At 45.7% G+C, this 20,976-nt stretch overlaps 1 protein-coding gene across 2 annotated transcripts in view; it reads right to left on the reverse strand.

The window, feature by feature from the left end:
- Positions 1–473: 473 nt before the first annotated feature.
- ADAP2 (ArfGAP with dual PH domains 2) overlaps positions 474–20,976 on the reverse strand; it is a 267,951-nt gene continuing 247,448 nt past the window's right edge. Inside the window, exons 10-11 of one of the 2 annotated variants that reach the window (XM_078654378.1) lie at positions 18,650–18,878; positions 474–1,417 (exon numbers count right to left, since the gene is read on the reverse strand). In XM_078654378.1, the coding sequence (XP_078510504.1) occupies positions 1,371–1,417; positions 18,650–18,878 (276 nt within the window). In that variant the 3' untranslated portion in view covers positions 474–1,370. The remainder of the gene's footprint in view (positions 1,418–18,649; positions 18,879–20,976) is intronic. The other variant, XM_078654379.1, reaches the window with a different exon arrangement.

Here is a 20,976-nt window from a genome sequence, read left to right on the forward strand (position 1 = left end):
GGTGAGCTGCCAGTTGATGGCTTTCTCCAGGACCTTGCCCATAAAGGGGAGCAGCAAGATCGGGCGGTAGTTCTTGAGCTCGCTGGCATCAGCGGAGAGTTTCTTCAGGAGGGGTTTCACCTCTGTGTGTTTCCAGGCATTGGGGAACATAGTAGTGGTGATGGAAGAGTTGAGGATGGTGGTGAGTGCACTGCTGATTTCCTTCTGCAGTAGGTTGGAAATCTAGTGAAGGCAGTGGTCTGTAAGAGCCCCTTGAGTGAATGGAAGACGTGATAGCTGTGGTGATTGACTGGAGGTGCTGAAATCCACAGATAGCTGTTGTGATGGACTGGATGTGCTAAAATCCACACAACTCATAATTCACACCCCTGAGCAAACCCCTGCATGTTTGTTGTCAGGCAACTCGTATTTGATGCCAAAGATAAACTGGACCTGGTGCTAAACAGGACATACATAAAAACCTCAAAGAACTGTTTGTAGGAAAACATACTTTATTACCAATCATGCAAACAAATTTACTTGGATTATTTTACAGAAGCTCATTACACACATTCATATTGTCATTAAAATACATGGAAACAAAACATGAGATACAGATAAATAAGTGTCATTGTTGAAAATATGGTCAGAAACCTTTGGCATTGGCAAACGGTAGTAATTATAACTAACTTGTTAATGTTGAAGATGAAGTCAAGGGAGTCAAAAGGTGTGAAATTGGGGGCAAAATAAAGTCATCTTACTGAAAGATTTGAGGAGCCTTGTATAAGTAATCTATCTGAAATCTGGAGAAAGGTCTAGCAGGAAAGCTATCATGCTAAAATAAAGTCCCACCTACTTGTCCAAACTCCTCAGGTCTGAGATCCCCTCCCCGTACAGGGAAAACGGACTTTAGAAGAAGCCAGAAAACACGACCCGACAGCTGCTCTGTCTACCAGACATAGGGATCTCCTTCAAGTCATCACCTTGAAACAGCTACTTCCTTGGATGACCTTTGGGTCTTGGGTCAGACCAGTGTCAGGTGGGGATTGTCCCTTGCCATTGATTTTCAAGGGCGGCCCAACCAAAAATGTTAAGTGGCAGGTATGTCAGAGGGCTCCTAAACAAATTGAACTTTTATGATGACTTTCTTATGTCTCAGCCGTTATGCAATTAAAGAACGTTGCAGTTAGGGGAGATGTGCATTTTTATTGTTGAGGCCCTTCTTTGTATAAGAAAGTATGTTCACTCAAACAAAATCTGTTGGTCTCTTCTTATATTTGCTGTGTCTTCAAGTCATGTGCTAGATCTTTCGAAAATAAAATGCAACACCTCCCACCTCTTCAAGTGGTAGACTAACGAAAGATACCAATAAAATAAATTGATAATTCATGTCAGCATCTTATAGACCTTTTATGATTTTGCCTGAGGTTGGCTTCCGCTGCAAAGAAAAATGAAAAAATAAATAATGGTGTACATATTGCATAATACACTTTACTTTGAATATGTATCGTTATTATCAACAGCATTTTTTATTTAAATGGTAAAGCAAAATTGGCAGACTTGCGGATATTAACAAGATTTCCAAAACATAAGTCGGTGCAAGTAAAATAAAATGATGCATTTATAGAGGACAATTCAGATGAAAACAGTGTTGTAGCAGGATTTGTGCACCAATCAAGTATTTATGCGAGTCAGATGCTCATACCTGGCTGGGGCAATGTTATTGTTCCAGTGCTTACTTTATGTCCAGATGATGGGCACTCATTTATGGGGACCAGAACGTACTTTTCAATACTGAACAGAGGAGGAAGAAGACAAAGATAGGAAAACAGCAATAAAGGAAGAAAGCAAAGATTAACTAGAATCCGCAAGAGTGGGATGAGGACACAGAAAATGTAAGTGGTAGAAGAAAGAAGTAGGAGGGACAATAAAGCCTAGGCAGCTTTGGTCCTAGGCAACACTGGGATTCAGCAACACCTCAATGGCTCCCAAGAAACATTTTAGGCCCCTGCACTAATGTTTTCACAGATTTAGCACTGAGTAGACACATGCCCTTCTGAGGACCTGCGTCTACAGTTTTCGGTCCCCTGGCATGTCAAACAAGTATTTATACCCCAGGGCCATCTTAAGACTTTTTGAGGCCCCAGACAAGACATATTTTATGCCTCGTACTTGAAACAACATTGAATTTATTATCAATTGTTATCTAATTTAAGCCCACATGATGCCTGACAATATTTTTTTATTTTTATTTATTTCAATTTATATAGCGCGTTATCACCCCAAGGTCTCTAAGCGCTTGTACAGAGAAAAATAAGAAACCAGCTCTACAGAAAACAGATGGCTGACTTACAACCCTCCCCATGCTTCCCGAAAGAGAATAGTTTTTAGCATTCGGCGGAACAGCAGTAGATTAGACTCCTTGCGGAGATTAGTTGGTAATCTATTCCACGCTGCAGGAAGCAAAGTGGAGAAGGCACGCCCTCCCACAGTGGACAAGCGAAAGCGTGGATTAACCAGGAGAGTGGCTTCAGTGGACCGTAGCACCCGACCAGGAACATAACTAGATAATCTAGTATTAATGTAGCTGGGCGCATTCCCGTAGAGTGCCTTGTGTGTAATACACAGTCCTTTGAACAATGTCCGCTGTCTAACGGGGAGCCAATGTAACTGACGCAGGAGAGGTGAAGCATGTGTTTTCCTAGGCTTCTTGAAAATCAATCTCGCTGCATGCATCGTTCATTACTGTCTGAAGCCTCGCAAGTTGTTGCTTGGGCAGCGCTAAATACAGCGCATTGCCGTAGTCCAGTCGTCCCAAAATTATAGCTGACACCGCACTTCTTAGAGTGGAAAACGACAGCAGTTGGGCGATCTTACGGAGCTGTCTCAGAAGACCAACACAGGTGCCTACCACTACCGACACCTGTTTCTTCATAGACAAAGTGCTGTCAATACGGATTCCCAGGCTTTTCACCACGGTTGCTGGTTTTGGCGTCCTGCCCAACACCCTGGGCCAAAACCCATCGTTCCATGGGCTGCCAGAGGTGGTTATGGGCAGCACCTCGGTTTTGTCTGGATTGATTTTCAGGGAGTTTGCGGACATCCAGTTTACCGTATACCTTAGAATGTTATGCAACCTGGCTTGTGCTCCTGGAGAATCCTCTATTTGGATGACGATCTGTGTATCGTCAGCATAGTTAAAAATCTGACACTCCATTTGGTTGAGAGCTGAAATCAGTGGCTGCAGGTAGATGTTAAAAAGGAGCGGTGAAAGAGCCGAACCTTGCGGCACTCCACAGGTGATGGCCGCTGATGTTGATACTAGGTCGGACAACTGCACCTTCTGTGATCTATCTTGCAAGAAAGAGGTAAGCCAACCTAGTGCGGGTCCCCCGATGCCCAAGTCTCTCACACGCGACAATAGTTGACTATGACACACTGTGTCAAAAGCCGCGGAGAGATCGAGTAGCACCAGGGCCCCCGGGATCTTCTTGTCAGCTCTACACCTCAGTTCGTCTAAGATAGACACCATCACCAGCTCCGTGCTGTGATGTGCCCGGAAGCCAGCCTGATTTTGCTCTAGCAAATCATTGCTCTCCAGATGTTTTGCGAGGTATGTCAGCACATGCTGTTCCAAAACCTTTGCTAAAAAAGGTAATTGGGAGATGGGCCTAAAGTTCGTTAGGATTTTTATATCCGCCCCTGGCTTATTGAGCAGCGGAATCAGCCGGGCCTCCTTAAGCATGGCCGGCACTTGTCCGGTTTCCAGGGACTTATTTAGAAGGTTAAGAACATCCTCTTCCAATCCTGGCATAGCTTGCTTAAAAACCCTCGGGGGGCAGGGATCCACCTGGGAGCCTGACTTTACCCTCCCCACCAAGCTAGCTAGCATCTCCTTCGTATTCAAAGGAAAAGTTTCCAAAGGGTTGTCAACTTTCGGAGTAAGAGGTGTGACTTGTAGCGAGCAATTTAAAACAGGGGAGTGAGAGATTTCCAACAGGAGATCTTCGATTTTTTGAATGAAAAAATCCTGGAATCTTTGACAGTCCCCCAACGAAGCGTCAGGCCTCTGTTCCTTATTTTTCTTTAGTTCCGAGAGCACCTTGAAAACTTCTTTCTGCGGATTTTGGGACGCGGTGATCCTGGTCTCAAAGAACTCAGATTTTCGAGCCAGGATAGCCTTTTTGTACGTGGCCAGCTCTTGCTGATATATACTCTGTGCCATCGTATTATAGTCCCTCCGCCAGGCTCTCTCTGCCTTCTGAAGGGCCTGTTTCCTGAGCCTCAACGAAACATTGAACCAGGGCGCTCCCGCTCCTTTGTCCCCCATTTTCACCTTTCTAGCCGGCGCCACTAGTTCGATGGTAGATTTTAGTTTATCCACTACCTTCTGGCATGTGACATCTATATTATCATCACACGTGGTTAGAGCGGCGGAATTTAAGAGATTTCCCACCAGAGCTTCCTCATTTATGGAGTTCCATCGCCTCACGGTTTTCCATACTGGCCTGGATTTTCCTCCATATTTTGGTACCTCCTTCTGTCCTCTGAGCAAATAATGGTCAAACCATACGCATGGTGTACTAGCTACCGGCCTGCCCCGGGGTCGGTTGACCACACCAGATCCAGCGTGTGGCCCTTATCATGGGTAGGACCTACTACAAGTTGTAGCAGTCCCAGCGCTATTAGTGCTTCTTCTAAATGGCCTGCCTGCCCCTCTTTGGGAGATATATCCCAGTGAAAATTAAAATCTCCCATGACTAACAGGTCCTTATAACAAGACCTGAGGTCATAGACCAGCTCTACAAAGCCATCCACGAAGTCGGGGGTAGCGTGAGGGGGACGGTACACCAATAGAATGACCAGACAGTCCGAACCCACCTCGAATTTAACCCCCAACATATCTGCACCACCCAAGCTTTCAGCGCACACTATTTCAGCCTTCCAACAGCTCTTATAGAGGAAAGCGACCCCCCCTCCTCTCTTGGCATTAGCTCGATTCTGACAAATAGCCATATAATTAGGGGGAAGGGAAGCCACCACATACGGCGTGGATGAGTCTTCCAGCCACGTCTCTGTGACCCCCAAGATGTCTAGCTCCCCATCTTGTAGTAGTGTGAAGATTTCTAGATTGTGTTTCTGAAGCGATCTAGTATTTAAAAGACCATACATCAGAATCTTATTCGCTTTCCTAGTCTTCACACTCTTCAACTCAAACACTGATTTGAGTAACCCTTCCCTCCGTAACAGTGTTAGACAGTCCCCACTGAGCTCTGGGTTCCCCTGATGTAAAATCATCAGCTCCGATCTACTATACCTAACAAATGGACCAGGGTTTATGGCCCCTGGTCCCGGTAGGTCGCGGATGGGCGCAGATGGGCTCGCCCGCTGCGCGCAATCGCTGCGCGCTAGCATGAGGCAGGTTTAAATAGGTGTCTTAGGTGACCGCCTAAGCGCCTGACAACTCGAATATTGAATAATACGTTAAACTTTCAGAAAAGTAGTCACACAAAAATAACCAAAAGCTGAAGCTACCTGGCACCCATCCGCCAAAGAGTACCAAAACAAAGCTCAAACAATTATTAATAAAGCCGTTCCTTTTTGTGCTTCGATCTAAATATGTTTTGGCTGAAAATAACAATATTTTATATGAAATTCCGTGTCTGACTACCCTGTTGTTCCCATTGCAGCAAACACACTATAAGAGTGACCTAGTGAATAAAATTACATTAAGAAATATACACATAACAATTGAAACTGTAGTGTTAATAGCTGGATACTCATAATCAAAAACAAACCCACCCTCACCACTAGAATAAAGAAATTGGCATAGTTAGAGAGATGACACAAAACAAGAGGTTGAGCCAAAGATGATGAAAAGAGATAGGATATGTAGGGAGAAACAATCGGTATGCATAGAAAGGCTATGAAGTAATAAATGGAGATACCAAGAGTTGGAAGGACATAGAAATATAGGTAAGACTTGAGTGTGACTTAGAGAGGTAAGTAGACCTAAGTGTTAAGGAGAAAAATTATGGAGACGGCTGGGGTACATCAATGGGTGAGATATAGAAAGAGGTAAGGAATAGAAATGAGTTAGAGAGAGGTAGGCTTGTAGAGAGGTAGGGTGCAGGAGTTAAAGGGATGCAAGGCAGAAAGAGGTATGGTTGAGGGTAAAATTGACAAGAGGTACAGAAAGACAGATCAGGTCAATGGAATAGTATCGAGGGAAAAATGTAGTGCGACATTAAGGGCAGAAATAGAAAAGAGGTGAAGTAGAGAAAAAGAGGCAATAGAGAGAAAGGTGTGATTGAAAATGGTAGGAAAAGAGGCAGTGAGAAAAGAGTAAGGAAGAGGGAGAGGTGAGGGAGAGAGAACATAGATAGGGAGATATATAGGAGTGGATAGTTGAAGTATCATACACATGGTCAGGAAATGTGAGTTGTTACACACTAATAGAGACAGAGAGAGAGATGCCATAGCAAGAGAAAAGTGGTAGAGAAAAAATTAAGGTAGAAAGATGAGGTGATGGGTTGTGAGGCAACGACCGTTGATGGAAAGGTTAGAGGAAGGTGAGGTAAAGAGATTGAGAGACGAGGTAAAGAGAGATATGAGGTTTATAAGGAGGTGAAGGTGATTGAGGAGAGACATGAGAAGGTGAGATGGAAGAGGCAATGAGGTGCAGTGAGTGTTGTGTTAGGAAGACAGCTATGAGGTAGAGATTTTGAGGTAGGCAGATATAGTAGAAAGGGAAAACCTAGGAGGGAGGTAGAAACAGGTAAGTCCGAGAGAAGTGGATTGAGGCAGAGGTGAAGAACAGAGCAGAGATAGAGAGAGTTGACGTGGAGAGTGGGTAAGGACCTTGAGATGTAGAGACAGGTAGAGAAACAGCGATATAGACAAATGGGTGAGGTAGAAGAAGTGAGCTGAGGAGAAGAACATGAGACAGAAATATTGTTGATAATTTATTTGCCACAAACTTCCTCAGAGCATGAGAGATATTATTGGGCGGGCCGGGTACATACATAAAGCTCCTGTGAAGCTTGTGTGCACAAATATCAAATTACAAAAATCAAAGAATTGGCTTCATAGGCGGCCCAGAATTTGTCAGAACGTCTGACTGCCTGGTCACTGTATCAGGTGGTCCTTGGAATCTGAGGACCCCGGGGCAATCGCCCACTATGCCTATGCCTTAAAACGTCTGTGTAAGTGGAAGACAGCTGTGTCATTGTTTGTGGCTGCAAGAGTTGTTGTTTCTGTGGACTATATGTTTAGGATGGCTCACTGATTTTTCTCACCTGTTCAGGCTGAGTCCACAGAGTTTGTTCAGGTGCACTTGTGGCTCTTTGGTAGGTAGGCATCTACACAATTCAGATATAACTGATTCGTAATTTCGTATCGTACGATTTCTCTTCACGCGTTAAATGTAGCGATTTTGTAGTAAAAAGAATCCAGGGTTTCCATGCGTCAAACAAAAAGGTAGGCTGTCTTACCACTGCAAAATTACCCCTACAACCTACGGTAGACTTTCTTCACCCGGATTGACGGCTCATTCGGGAAGTTCCTATGGAACAACCGCCCTCCACGGGTAGAATTAGCCAATAGCCAAATGCTTTAAATCAACCTTTAAAGGGGACATAGAGGCCCTGGATGTTACTTCTTAATTAGGTTGTCTTATTGTGAATGAATAGTGGTTTGACTCCCAGTGGGACCCAGCCTTCACGTCAGAGAAATGGCCAGATCGCCTGGTCCATGGTTCACTAGAGAGCACATTACTGATGGAAGAGCTGACCAATAACAAAATATCAAGTGTATAGATCCATAGTGGTAAACATCCCTGATGCTTGGTTTGCTAAAGGAGCCGTGGGAATGAGTTCTTGGGCCCCTGACGGAGGATGAATGGAGTGAGTCTTTCTATAATGCAGCAAGCAGAGCTTAATACACATGGTCTAAAAAGAAACTCAAGATAGCCGCTAACATGCAGGTGCCTAGCTTTTCTCATGAAAAGAATATGATAAGACGTTGCAATAGAGATACAGTGGCATGCAGTAGAAAGCTGGCATCACCAAATCTTCAGTTTCTCACATTTTTTGCCAACTTCAAAATGAGGCTATGGTTATTCAAAAAATCAAGCTAGATCTGCAGTGTGCATTACCAAAATACGAGATGGCAGTACGTTTAAAATATGTGTTAATGTGCAATAATGGAAAGGCTGTGGTTTTACTTTAAGCAGGTCTAAAAACAATTTCACAATGACTGAACTGGTCAATGATGATTCCCAAACATATCGTGAGGCGAGCCTGGCTTTTTTAACCACCATGCCTTGATCCTGGTCATGGCCATCACACTACATTGTTATACTGTCCTACTGCTTGCTGGATTTAGGCGTCCTGGCAAAACAATTCTGCCAGCTACAGAGGAAGATTCAAAACGAATGCAGTTCATCCCTTACCTCCTTCCCTTTTCTCATATATGTGGCCCCTCTGGCCAGACATATTAGGTTATTTGAGTAATACTTCATGACCTATGCGATTGACACCCAAAGCATCCTCAAATTGGAGAGTAACTGCCAGTAGCCCAGGAGAGGTGTTACAAATGCATGACTTTTGTAGTCAATTAGATGAGCTAAATCTGAGAAATAGTAATGTTGATTGTGGGATGTCCATTCAGTATTTGGATTCATGAGTGGTGGCCTCCTGTCTCAGGCCTCAGCCAGATTCACATTGGTTGGTCATAACAGAGGATTTATTTATTCTAAAAGATTTCATTTATTTTCCAACAAGAAAGGCAGACAATACGTATCATTGGATTACTACCCCCCCCAAGAAAAAACCTGTCGCCACATAATACGTCTTATAAATCACCTCCATTGTGATGCTGATCCACTCTTCATCAACATGTTAGCAACAATTCTACACAGTATAAACCATCATTTTCCCTCTCAAGTCATGTGTCCCGTCTCTGGCAGGGCTCAAGAAGAATGCCTCTATATTCCACCAGTCACCCCAGATGGTATAGCGCTTTTGTGGGCACCCTCTAGCAGCATATACGGACAGTTCTAAGGAAGCTCATACAGTGATCTAGGCTTTTTATTCTAACTTTCTGTTGATGGGGCTTCTGTATCTTTCCAGGATTTGGCGATATGCCTTTTAGCTATGACCAAGCCCAACCATAATAGAGCTAGCTTGTAACTATTACTGTGCAAAAGGATACCTTTAGTCCCTGGGAAGATTCTAACCCAGAACTCATCCCAGACATGTGAGGACCCCTCCCAGAAGGAGGCCACCCTTAAGCAGGTCCACAACATGTGTAGGAAGTCTCCTTCCTTGGAGTGGCAACATAAGAGGTCTGCGGATGGCACTACACCCATCTTCCACAGTCTGTCTCGTGCTTAGTAGGGCTTGTGAACTTATTTCTGGTGAATGGCCCTGAATTGTGACGCAGTCGCCGACTCACTCCATTAATCCTATGTCAGGGGCCCAATGATGCGTTCCCACGGCTCCTGTAGCAAACCAAGAGTCGGGGGGAGGGGAGTTTACCACTAGGGATCTATAAATGATTGATATTTTGTTACTGGTCAGCTCTTCCATCAGTCATGTGCTCTACAGTGCACCGTAGACCAGGAGATCTTCTAGGTCTGCTATGCAAGGTGAAAGGGCGTGTCGAAATATTAAGTTGCTAAAAAATTGGTTGTTGTGGAGCAGTAACTGTTGGAGCCTCATATTCTCTAACCTTGGAACACCTTGGAAGGGCAGAGTTGTGGTGGGCCGCGCTGTGCCACCTGTCAGCGCTGGAGAGTTAATGCTGATGAAAATGTCCAGTCTGCTGCATGAAGGAAATTCCTAAAGTGAGGAATCTTCGTTGATGAACTTTCCATCAGACGTCCTTCATTTGCATGAGCAACCTTAGCCCTCTCCTATAACACATCTGTAACGCTCCCAATTTTTGTATGCTCCTTTCACACCCACATACTCTATATGGATATCCAATGTGCAAAGCCTTAATGATAGTCAGCGCGCTACTGCTGCTGCTTTAATTTTAACTCGTGTGACTCCTCTTTTAACTTCGCGCTGCTTGTATTGCGCTGCATAGTTTGCATAGCCTACTGTTTAGTTTATTAATTCTTGCCTACCTTAGTGACGCTCTTCCTTAGGCCGGGGTTCAGCTAGGCTTACTGGCACTATAATTGGATCTCACCCGCATTCGGCGGGATATAGCTAGCATTAGCGGGTCCGACTGCCATCTTGGGTGGGTTTTGAGGCCAGGGGCACTTCAGGCGCCATCTTGCTTAGGGCAAGAGGCGCAGGAGGTGGACTTCCGCACTTGGTGAGCTTATTTAAGCCACCGGGTCAGGTTTGGCTCAGATTTCGCTGTCAGCGCGCTACTGCTGCTGCTTTAATTTTAACTCGTGTGACTCCTCTTTTAACTTCGCGCTGCTTGTATTGCGCTGCATAGTTTGCATAGCCTACTGTTTAGTTTATTAATTCTTGCCTACCTTAGTGACGCTCTTCCTTAGGCCGGGGTTCAGCTAGGCTTACTGGCACTATAATTGGATCTCACCCGCATTCGGCGGGATATAGCTAGCATTAGCGGGTCCGACTGCCATCTTGGGTGGGTTTTGAGGCCAGGGGCACTTCGGGCGCCATCTTGCTTAGGGCAAGGGGCGCAGGAGGTGGACTTCCGCACTTGGTGAGCTTATTTAAGCCACCGGGTCAGGTTTGGCTCAGATTTCGCTGTAGCGCGCTACTGCTGCTGCTTTAATTTTAACTCGTGTGACTCCTCTTTTAACTTCGCGCTGCTTGTATTGCGCTGCATAGTTTGCATAGCCTACTGTTTAGTTTATTAATTCTTGCCTACCTTAGTGACGCTCTTCCTTAGGCCGGGGTTCAGCTAGGCTTACTGGCACTATAATTGGATCTCACCCGCATTCGGCGGGATATAGCTAGCATTAGCGGGTCCGACCGCCATCTTAGGTGGGTTTTGAGGCCAGGGGCACTTCGGGCGCCATCTTGCTTAGGGCAAAGGGCGCAGGAGGCGGACTTCCGCACTTGGTGAGCTTATTTAAGCCACCGGGTCAGGTTTGGCTCAGATTTCGCTGTCAGCGTGCTACTGCTGCTGCTTTAATTTTAACTCGTGTGACTCCTCTTTTAACTTCGCGCTGCTTGTATTGCGCTGCATAGTTTATTAATTCTTGCCTACCTTAGTGACGCTCTTCCTTAGGCCGGGGTTCAGCTAGGCTTACTGGCACTATAATTGGATCTCACCCGCATTCGGCGGGATATAGCTAGCATTAGCGGGTCCGACCGCCATCTTGGGTGGGTTTTGAGGCCAGGGGCACTTCGGGCGCCATCTTGCTTAGGGCAAGGGGCGCAGGAGGCGGACTTCCGCTCAGTGTAATATCATATAAAGATGGACGAGCAGGCGCGCAGCGTCCGCGCGCAGGTGCGCCAGAGGTAAGCCCGTTTGCGCCCGTTCGCGCAACGGGCGCGCTTAGGGCCGCTACCTCTGGCACTCCGTGCACATCCCGCATAGTCTATTCTCGAACTGACTTACTAGCCTTGAGAGCGCCTCAGGCGCCCCCTAGTCAGCAGGCCAGCTGTTCGCCTACACCCAGAAAGCTCTCCTGTGGTTTGCTTAACGTTCGGTCTCTCTGTAAGCACCACACGGAGATTGCCTTTCTTATTGAGTCCATGGGGCTTGATGTGCTGTTCCTAACGGAAACCAGGACTCGGGCGGACTGTGAGGTCGAATTAGGCCTGGCCTGTCCTCCGGGATTTAAAATCAACCATACTCCTCGCCTGCTGAACAGGGGCGGTGGAATTGGATTTATATACAGGGAGACGCTAGCTCTATCTCAGCTTAAGATCAGAGAGGTACCGGGCTTTGAGCTGATGGGGTTCTCTTTTAAAGGACTTGAGGGGATTTTATGCTCAGGTGTCCTGTGCTATCGACCGCCGGGCAATGCCCCCACCCTCCCTGATCTCATCGATCTGTTACATGATCTCTCTAATACTCACTCTCGGTTGATGGTCCTAGGGGACTTTAACCTGTGGCCGGGCGGACCGCAGGACAGTGCCTTTAACACCTTGTGCCAAGCATGCAACGATATTCAGTTGCAGCAGCTTGTCCTGTAGTGTAGTTCCTATTATCCCAATAGGCTCTGCGCATTGGAATAATATCTTCAATAGTATAGACCTAGGGCAGAGGTTAACTAGGTCTTCTACTGACGATATTAGACTTAAAGTTTTTGGTTTTGCCAGCTAGCTCAGAGTTCACTAGAAACTTTCTCGAATAGGCAAGGAGGAGTTTAACCTCCCTGGATAGACAAGAAGGGATTTAGTTTCTGACAACCATAGAACATGACAACTTTGCTCTACCCTAATCAAGAGTGTATCTCTAGAGTCGTGTGAAAACAAAAGACAACTTATTTTACTCAGTCAGTACGTGCATTCTTAGTTTCACCAGATTGTAGAGAAAAGGAAGAGACGGGCGTGTTCAATAAAAGATGGTATTTATTGATCAGTCTCTTTTCTCGTACAAGAGAAATGAATCGATATTATTGCGATACTTATGGTTAAGTAAAGTGCATACAATAAAAGCAGGAGTATAAAATAATACTGCAGAAGCATTGATATGGTTTCTAAGCCATATGATATTTAAAACTGATAAAATAGATACATACATATATACATTTGACTAATCGTACTCAACTGGTGCTTCTAACCACGCCTACCCCAGTGTACCTGACCTAAGCCTAATACGTGGGCGGGAGTAGATAAGTAGCAGTTTAAGTTAAGTTTGTTTTGCCAAGGGACTGACTCAAGAATTCTCTGCAAGGGGTTGTTCAGTTCTGTACCTGAGGTCTAGAATGATTGAGGGCTGGTATCTCTCGTCTCTGGTCTTGATATTCCAGCTGCCTGCGAGGGCTGCTTGGAAGCGCCGGAGCTGGATTTCTCGGCAGGAGAAAAGCAGCATCTCGTTCTCAGCGCGTCAGGAAGGCGGGGCAGCGCGTGTGGGCTTCGCTCTCTGCTGGGCTCCTCAGCGCGTCTCGCTGCTCCGATCTCGTCACCACCGCGTGTGTTTGCTTAAAGCAATGTCGGTAATATTTATACCTGTAAGGTGCCGAGATTGACGTAAGGATGGACATGGATACGTCAATAAGGATGTCATACGAACGGGCTTGTTCGCACATTCTTTTGCTGAAGTTCTCGGTGAAATCAAAACAATGGCCGCAGGGATTTTCCCAGGTTGCCATAGGTTTGATTTGTTTTGAGAACTCCGTATGCCTTATCAGGGGCTGGAGGAATAGTGCTTGCCTAATTAGATGGCAAGCGTTATGACCTAATCAGATAACGCGTTCCTGTGCCGTGGTGTGGCTTAATCAGATAACGTTTTTTTGTACCGTGGGATGGCTGCTAGTTAACTATTAACCAGAACAGGGTCAGGAATAGGGGGATCGATACAGAACCTATAGGAATAGGTAGTTTTATTTGTGTTACCCTGATGAGGGTTCAGCTGTGGAATTTTACTTGCTGGTTGGACTGTTGAAGTCCGCATTACATATTGGACTAATTGTCTATGTATTTTGATTAGTTGTTTTAGCTGTATTAAAAGATCTGGTGCAGGCATTTCTTCAATGTCTGGATGTGGTGTATATCCGGCTAGGACCGGCCACGTTGCTCCTGGTCTACCTAGTGGACCGAGCCTGGTGATGTGATTATTATGTTTTAGGGCGCCTTTAAACAAGAGCAGGTGCTCTTGGAATTTGAGTGGTACTTCCACCTCCTCGAAAGGAGTGTAGGTATACGGTGGTTCCTCTATTTTATAATAGTGGAACTCTTTTGTTACAGAGTTTGCTGCTGGAAAGTTTATCCATGAATAGAATACCTCTGTCTGCCGATATTCGTGTGCCTCAATTACGAATATGACTGTACCACCTCTCGATGTCAGTCCATTTTCTATAAGTTTTAAGGTTATAGATTTCCTTATGTTGACCGGGATGAGTATTGCATTTGGGTCATTTTCCAGCAGAGTATTGTCTGCTACTAGGAGTTCAGCTGCTATTCTAGCTGTCTCCCTTTCTTCATCACTGTCTATCATTTTACCGACAGGAAGGTTATTCTGTTTGTTTGCAGATCAGGTTTCTATGGAAACAAAGATTAGATGCACAATATTTTGGAACAGTGTATCCTTCAACGTTGACTAAACCAAGCACCATACATAGGAGTCTCCTCCTGCGAGGTTTGGCGGATATGACCTTTCACCCACTCCAGACGTCTTTGGAGTATTATGGGAAAAAAGGGGTTCTGTGTGAAAAAGCACGACTGAGTTACTCTAATGTCTTGCGTTAGTTTTATTGCCTATCCAAACGTTTGGGCGCCATGTAGTGTAGTTCCTATTATCCCAATAGGCTCTGCGCATTGGAATAATATCTTCAATAGTATAGACCTAGGGCAGAGGTTAACTAGGTCTTCTACTGACGATATTAGACTTAAAGTTTTTGGTTTTGACAGCTAGCTCAGAGTTCACTAGAAACTTTCTCGAATAGGCAAGGAGGAGTTTAACCTCCCTGGATAGACAAGAAGGGATTTAGTTTCTGACAACCATAGAACATGACAACTTTGCTCTCCCCTAATCAAGAGTGTATCTCTAGAGTCGTGTGAAAACAAAAGACAACTTATTTTACTCAGTCAGTACGTGCATTCTTAGTTTCACCAGATTGTAGAGAAAAGGAAGAGACGGGCGTGTTCAATAAAAGATGGTATTTATTGATCAGTCTCTTTTCTCGTACAAGAGAAATGAATCGATATTATTGCGATACTTATGGTTAAGTAAAGTGCATACAATAAAAGCAGGAGTATAAAATAATACTGCAGAAGCATTGATATGGTTTCTAAGCCATATGATATTTAAAACTGATAAAATAGATACATACATATATACATTTGACTAATCATACTCAACTGGTGCTTCTAACCACGCCTACCCCAGTGTACCTGACCTAAGCCTAATACGTGGGCGGGAGTAGATAAGTAGCAGTTTAAGTTAAGTTTGTTTTGCCAAGGGACTGACTCAAGAATTCTCTGCAAGGGGTTGTTCAGTTCTGTACCTGAGGTCTAGAATGATTGAGGGCTGGTATCTCTCGTCTCTGGTCTTGATATTCCAGCTGCCTGCGAGGGCTGCTTGGAAGCGCCGGAGCTGGATTTCTCGGCAGGAGAAAAGCAGCGTCTCGTTCTCAGCGCGTCAGGAAGGTGGGGCAGCGCGTGTGGGCTTTGCTCTCTGCTGGGCTCCTCAGCGCGTCTCGCTGCTCCGATCTCGTCACCACCGCGTGTGTTTGCTTAAAGCAATGTCGGTAATATTTATACCTGTAAGGTGCCGAGATTGACGTAAGGATGGACATGGATACGTCAATAAGGATGTCATACGAACGGGATTGTTCGCACATTCTTTTGCTGAAGTTCTCGGTGAAATCAAAACAATGGCCGCAGGGATTTTCCCAGGTTGTCATAGGTTTGATTTGTTTTGAGAACTCCGTATGCCTTATCAGGGACTGGAGGAATAGTGCTTGCCTAATTAGATGGCAAGCGTTATGACCTAATCAGATAACGCGTTCCTGTGCCGTGGTGTGGCTTAATCAGATAACGTTTTTTTGTACCGTGGGATGGCTGCTAGTTAACTATTAACCAGAACAGGGTCAGGAATAGGGGGATCGATACAGAACCTATAGGAATACATCACAGTCCTCTCGGCCACGCACCGACAGGGCCATGTCCTGGATTTAGTGTTTGCCGATGCACAACAGGTGACGGTGAACGATATCCTCTGCCAGTATTGGACGGATCATGCCTTAGTTGCTTTCTCTCTATGTCTGGGCATTAACTCTTCGGCGGTTTCCGGTTCCAGACATGCTAAAATGGGCAGACCTTGGTCTCGACTGCTAAAATCTTCAGTTCTGCCTACTTTATCACCAGGAAATGTCATCCTGAGAGATAATGTGGAGGAGAGCTACACTTCGATGTGCCGGCATATCTCGTACTCCTTGGATAAGGTGGCCCCCCCCTTCGGAGGTCCAGGGAAAGATTGAATCGGGCATGCCTTTGGTACACGAACGATCTGCGGCAGATGAAGTTGTGCTGTAGACGAGCTGAGAGAGCCTGGAGGAAGGACTATTCGGATATAGCGAAGGCCTCTTTCAGGCAGTCTCTCCGGGAATACAAAGCACAGATTAAGTGTGCGAAAGCGGCCTACCTGGAATCCGCCTTGAACCAGGCCCCTAAGAAATCTCAGGCGCTGTTTAAAATCGTCAACGACCTGACGCATCCTACCTGCGCGGCAAATAATGTTCCCGCATCGCAGGCTTTATGTGAGTCTTTGGCAAGTGCCTTTGAAGAGAAGATTGCCACGATCTTGGAGGGACTAAAGAGCCCAGCACCGTCCTCCTCTGGTCTGGGATCTCCGGACGTTTCGCCCAGTCAACCCCAGCAGAGTCACATGACTTTGCTTGGGAGCTCCGGACGTCTCGCCCAGTCGACCCCAGCTGGATGGTCCTTCTCTCAGTCTGGGAGCTCCGGACGACGCGCCCAGTCGACCCCAGCAGAGCCGTCTTACTCTCTGCTTGGGAGTTCCGGACATCCCGCCCAGTCGACCCCAGCTGGATGGCCCCTCTCTCAGTCTGGGAGCTCCAGACGCTGCGTCCAGTCGACCACAGCTGGGTAGTTCCTCTCTCAGTCTGGGAGCTCCGGACGCTGCGCCTAGTCGACCCTAGCTGAGCTGTTGCTCTCCCAGCATGGAAGCCTTGGCGGTCTACTCCAGTCGACCCCAGCTTTGCTGCTTCCCCAGCCCGTCCTACGAGGAGTTCTGCAAATTGGCACTGTGTCATCGGGTTCCCCCTTGGACCCACTGCCTCCTAAGTTCTGGAAGGTGTTCCAAGATGAACTTTTCCAGCCCTTGCATTCCATCTGCCTCCAGTCCTTTGACACTGCAATCGTTCCCGAGTGCTGGAAGCTGGCAGTGGTGTCACCTCTTTTAAAGAAACCCACATTGGACCCTGCCTGCCTGTCTAATTATAGACCCATCTCCTTGCTGCCGTTCCCTATCAAAATCATGGAGAAGCTAGTGACCCGCGCCCTGTCCGGTTTACTGGAAGAGAACACCTGGTTTGATGAGGCACAATTTGGCTTCCGTCCAGCGCATGGGACTGAATCTGCGCTGGTGGCCGTGTTGGACAACCTTTGTTCGCGGGTTGACATGGGTCGGGCAGCCTTCTTAGTGCTGCTCGACATGTCGGCCGCGTTCGACACGGTCTGCCACTCTACCCTCATCAGGAGACTGGAAGAGTGCGGGGTCACCGGGCTGGCAAGGGATTGGTTGGTCTCTTATTTGAACAACCGACGGCAGGTGGTGGCGCTGCCCCCATTTAGATAGGAGGTGAGGAATGTGGGGCTGGGGGTACCACAGGGCTCGGCCATCAGCCCCATACTTTTCAACCTTCACCTTTGCCCTCTGGTCCATCTGATAAAATCATTCGGTATCTCAGCATTCAATTATGCTGATGATACCCAATTGGTCTTTTCACTGGAAGGAAACAACTCGGTCCCGTTGGAAACATTCCATCGCTGTATGTCAGCTAGAGCAGACTGGCTTCGATCTAACTCCCTTCAGTTCAACAGCAAAAAAACGGAGGTGCTTTACTGTTCTTCTGATAAAATACCGCGTTCACTCCCTGACAACTTTTGGCCCTCGACCTTTCCTGAGACAGTGTCAGCCGCTGAGTCTGCACGTAACTTAGGGGTTACTTTTGGGCCTAACTTGCAGCTGGATATACATGTAAATAAGACCACGGCTACGTGCATGATGCTGTTGCGCATGCTCCGTAAAGTTTTGCCCCTTCTACCTGAACAGTCTAGACCAGAAGTAGTGCGTGGGACCATCCTAAGTCGTTTAGACTATTGCAACGCTCTACTTCTGGAAGCCCCTAAAACGTTGCTTTGTAAGCTGCAACGGGTGCAGAATATGGCGGCCAAGCTGGCCCTCTCTCGCCCTAACTTCAGCTCCTCCACCGCTGCTCTCCGGGACTTACATTGGTTGCCGGTCCATCTACGTGTTCAGTACAAAGCTGCCTGCCTAGTGTTCAGGGCCTTGCACGGACAGGGCCCAGTCCCACTGCAGAATATGTTTTCATGGTATTCGTCCACGCGATGTTTGCGCTCTTCTTCTGCGTGGCTGGTGGTGGTACCGAGATTCCAGAGAGTGAGGATGGGTGGACGCTCGTTTAGTGTCGCAGCGGCTAAACTCTGGAATTCTCTGCCACTCCTTTTACGAGGTCAAAGGGACCTTCACCATTTAAAAAAGCGTTGAAGACCCACTTGTTCCCTAGGGCAGTGTAAGATGTTGTTTCTGTTGCTGACAATGATCTCAAGCGCCAGGATGCCCTTGGGGTGACAGTAAAGCGCTATACAAATACAAATACACAATACATAGTTACATGTTCCCAGCACAACATGCACAAGCCTAATTTCTGTTGGTTATGTATGATGCACATTTTTGCTCATGTGTAATTATCTTTGACAATTCGATTTTCCCTCTTACTTTCTTGTGAGTCTGCACCATAGTGCATAGCTGGAATCATTCTATTAAGACAAATGCACTAATGAAAGCTGCAATGGCATACCTGCATAGTCCTGAGGTGTCATTGGTCGGGAAATGATGTCATTTAAAGCTTTTATCCACTCTGTCTGCTCATTTTTATTTGGACAAATAAGCAAGAAATTCCTATCTGGAGTCTCGATACTTATTCCTGGTCTCCGTTTTCTTACTCTTAGTCCAGCTGGTAAAACATCTGTCACTTTGTACCCGTGGGCAGTGCTTCCGATAAAAACTCCACCTTGCTCGTAGGCATCCTGTAAAAATTATTAATGTGGTCAAAATTGTCTTTGTGAGTGTAGACTAAGTGAATTTAAAATTGAGCAATGTAATGTACTGTTTTATCACCCTTTTATCACTTAACTTAACAATACATGAAAGAGTATTAGAATGTTACATTTTCATCATGGATTTTATTATATAATTGAATGGTTCAGTAGAGTTAAGCAAGAGTTTTTTAATAATAAAAAAATTGCCTTAAATACATTTAAAAAACAGGGCCTGAGTTGGACATGGCAGGCGGCTTACCGCCCTGCCGGCCAGCTAGGTCAGGGAGCAGATGTCCTCTGCTGCCCAGGTGGAAGACTACCCACCATCACCATAGTGGTGGCTCCCTGAAGGCACCGAAGCTCTGCCAAGTGGGTACCTTGTTTAATTTAATGCTCAAGCTCAGCTACATTTTTGTTTTTCATAAACAATCCCTCAATGCAGGAATTGGTTAGTGAAAAAGAAAAAAAAGAACTACCCTAACACAGTGGAAGTTTTCTTCTATCAGGTGGCAGGGGGGTAATTTTTTACCTGTTCGAAACCAATAAGCTTTTCCTGGCAGTCCTGAGCAGGAAAAATGTACGCTGGAATGCCCATACTAAGGAGGGCGGGCTGTCTTATGTACATTATTTACGACCCAATAGGGCGAATTGGCTTTGGATTAAAGCTTTCCAATGGCGGAGTCAGCTGAGGATCTGCCAGCTGAAACCTGGAACTTGCATGACTCTCAACAGACTGGGGAAACCATAAGTTTGACGGATGGGACATCTGCTGCTTTTTGGTAGAAGACCACCATCTGCAAAACTCTAAATGAATCCCTTAGTATTTAGTAGAGTAACATCTACGAAATGACACCAAATTTGTTTCTACGGCTTCAGATCCAACAGCAGCCAGAAAACCACTACTTTACAGAGCATAGATGGCACCCTCTTGGTCACTGATGAAGTTGATGCCCCCCACCTCCTAATATTTCTCAACCACTCAGCTGTCCTAGGCACAGTCGAACATCCCACCCTCAACCACACCATGAAGTCTCGAATTGGAGTCCCATACAGTTGCATTGGATTTACAACTCAACTAGTTTTTGTCGAATTGCCACGTTTCATACCGCAAACCGTTAGTTTACTGCAGCCTTCGTTAATTAAAAGCGCCGGGACACTCTTTTTGAGTAGCCGTGCGCTCTACAAAAGCCATTTTAACATAACATAACATAACATAACAGAAGATGATTGCTTCCTTACAAGGAAGCTTTAGCACGAATGGCAAATACAATGAAGAACCAAGCATCATGCTTGAACCTCACAATTTCTTTAAAAGGACATAAAGGGCTGATGAAACTGTTGAGGAATACGTAGCAGCACTAAGGATCCTAGGCTCAACTTGTGAGATTGGAGCAAGTGTGGATATCTCTACACAAGATCAATTTGTCTTTGCATGTTATTTTCAAAACGTTCAAGAAAGACTTTAGAGTTGTAGGAACCCCACTATGTCCGAAACTAATGATTTGGCAAAAGGAATAGAATGTTCAATGGTTTCATCTAGAGCCATACATGAAGGACAGACAGTCAGTTCAGTCAACGTACACGCTGAAGATAACATTAGTTCTTTATCTGCTGGTAACAATCCTGGTAGACATCCATTTAAAAAATCTCTAATATCTTTTAGATGTTGGTCAAAATCTCATATTGGCAATTCTCCCAATTGGCCTGCCATTTGAAAGAGGCGTGTGTCATGCAAAAAATGGGACATTTCTAAGCTGTTTGCAAGAGTACTAAGAGATCAACCAAGATCAACAACTTTGAAATCACTGAAGATGCCCACATTTGTGAGAAGCTCAGTAATATGGTTTTAACAATTGAAAGTAACTCAATGAGTGAAGTACGCAATGCAAAGGGGCCAAGTTGTGATGCCATTAATTGTGGGTGTACCACTTCAAGTCATGGCTGACTCTGGATCGCCAATCGCAATTTTATCAGATATTACGTTTCAGGAGAAATTGAATGATTCTGTAATGCTTTCTCAGAATGATGTCAATCTCACAGCCTTTGGAGAAACTGAAAGTGACATGCTTGGATATTTTAAGAGTGA

Source organism: Lissotriton helveticus, chromosome 7, assembly GCF_964261635.1.
Source record: "Lissotriton helveticus chromosome 7, aLisHel1.1, whole genome shotgun sequence".
Taxonomy (NCBI): Eukaryota; Metazoa; Chordata; class Amphibia; order Caudata; family Salamandridae; genus Lissotriton; species Lissotriton helveticus.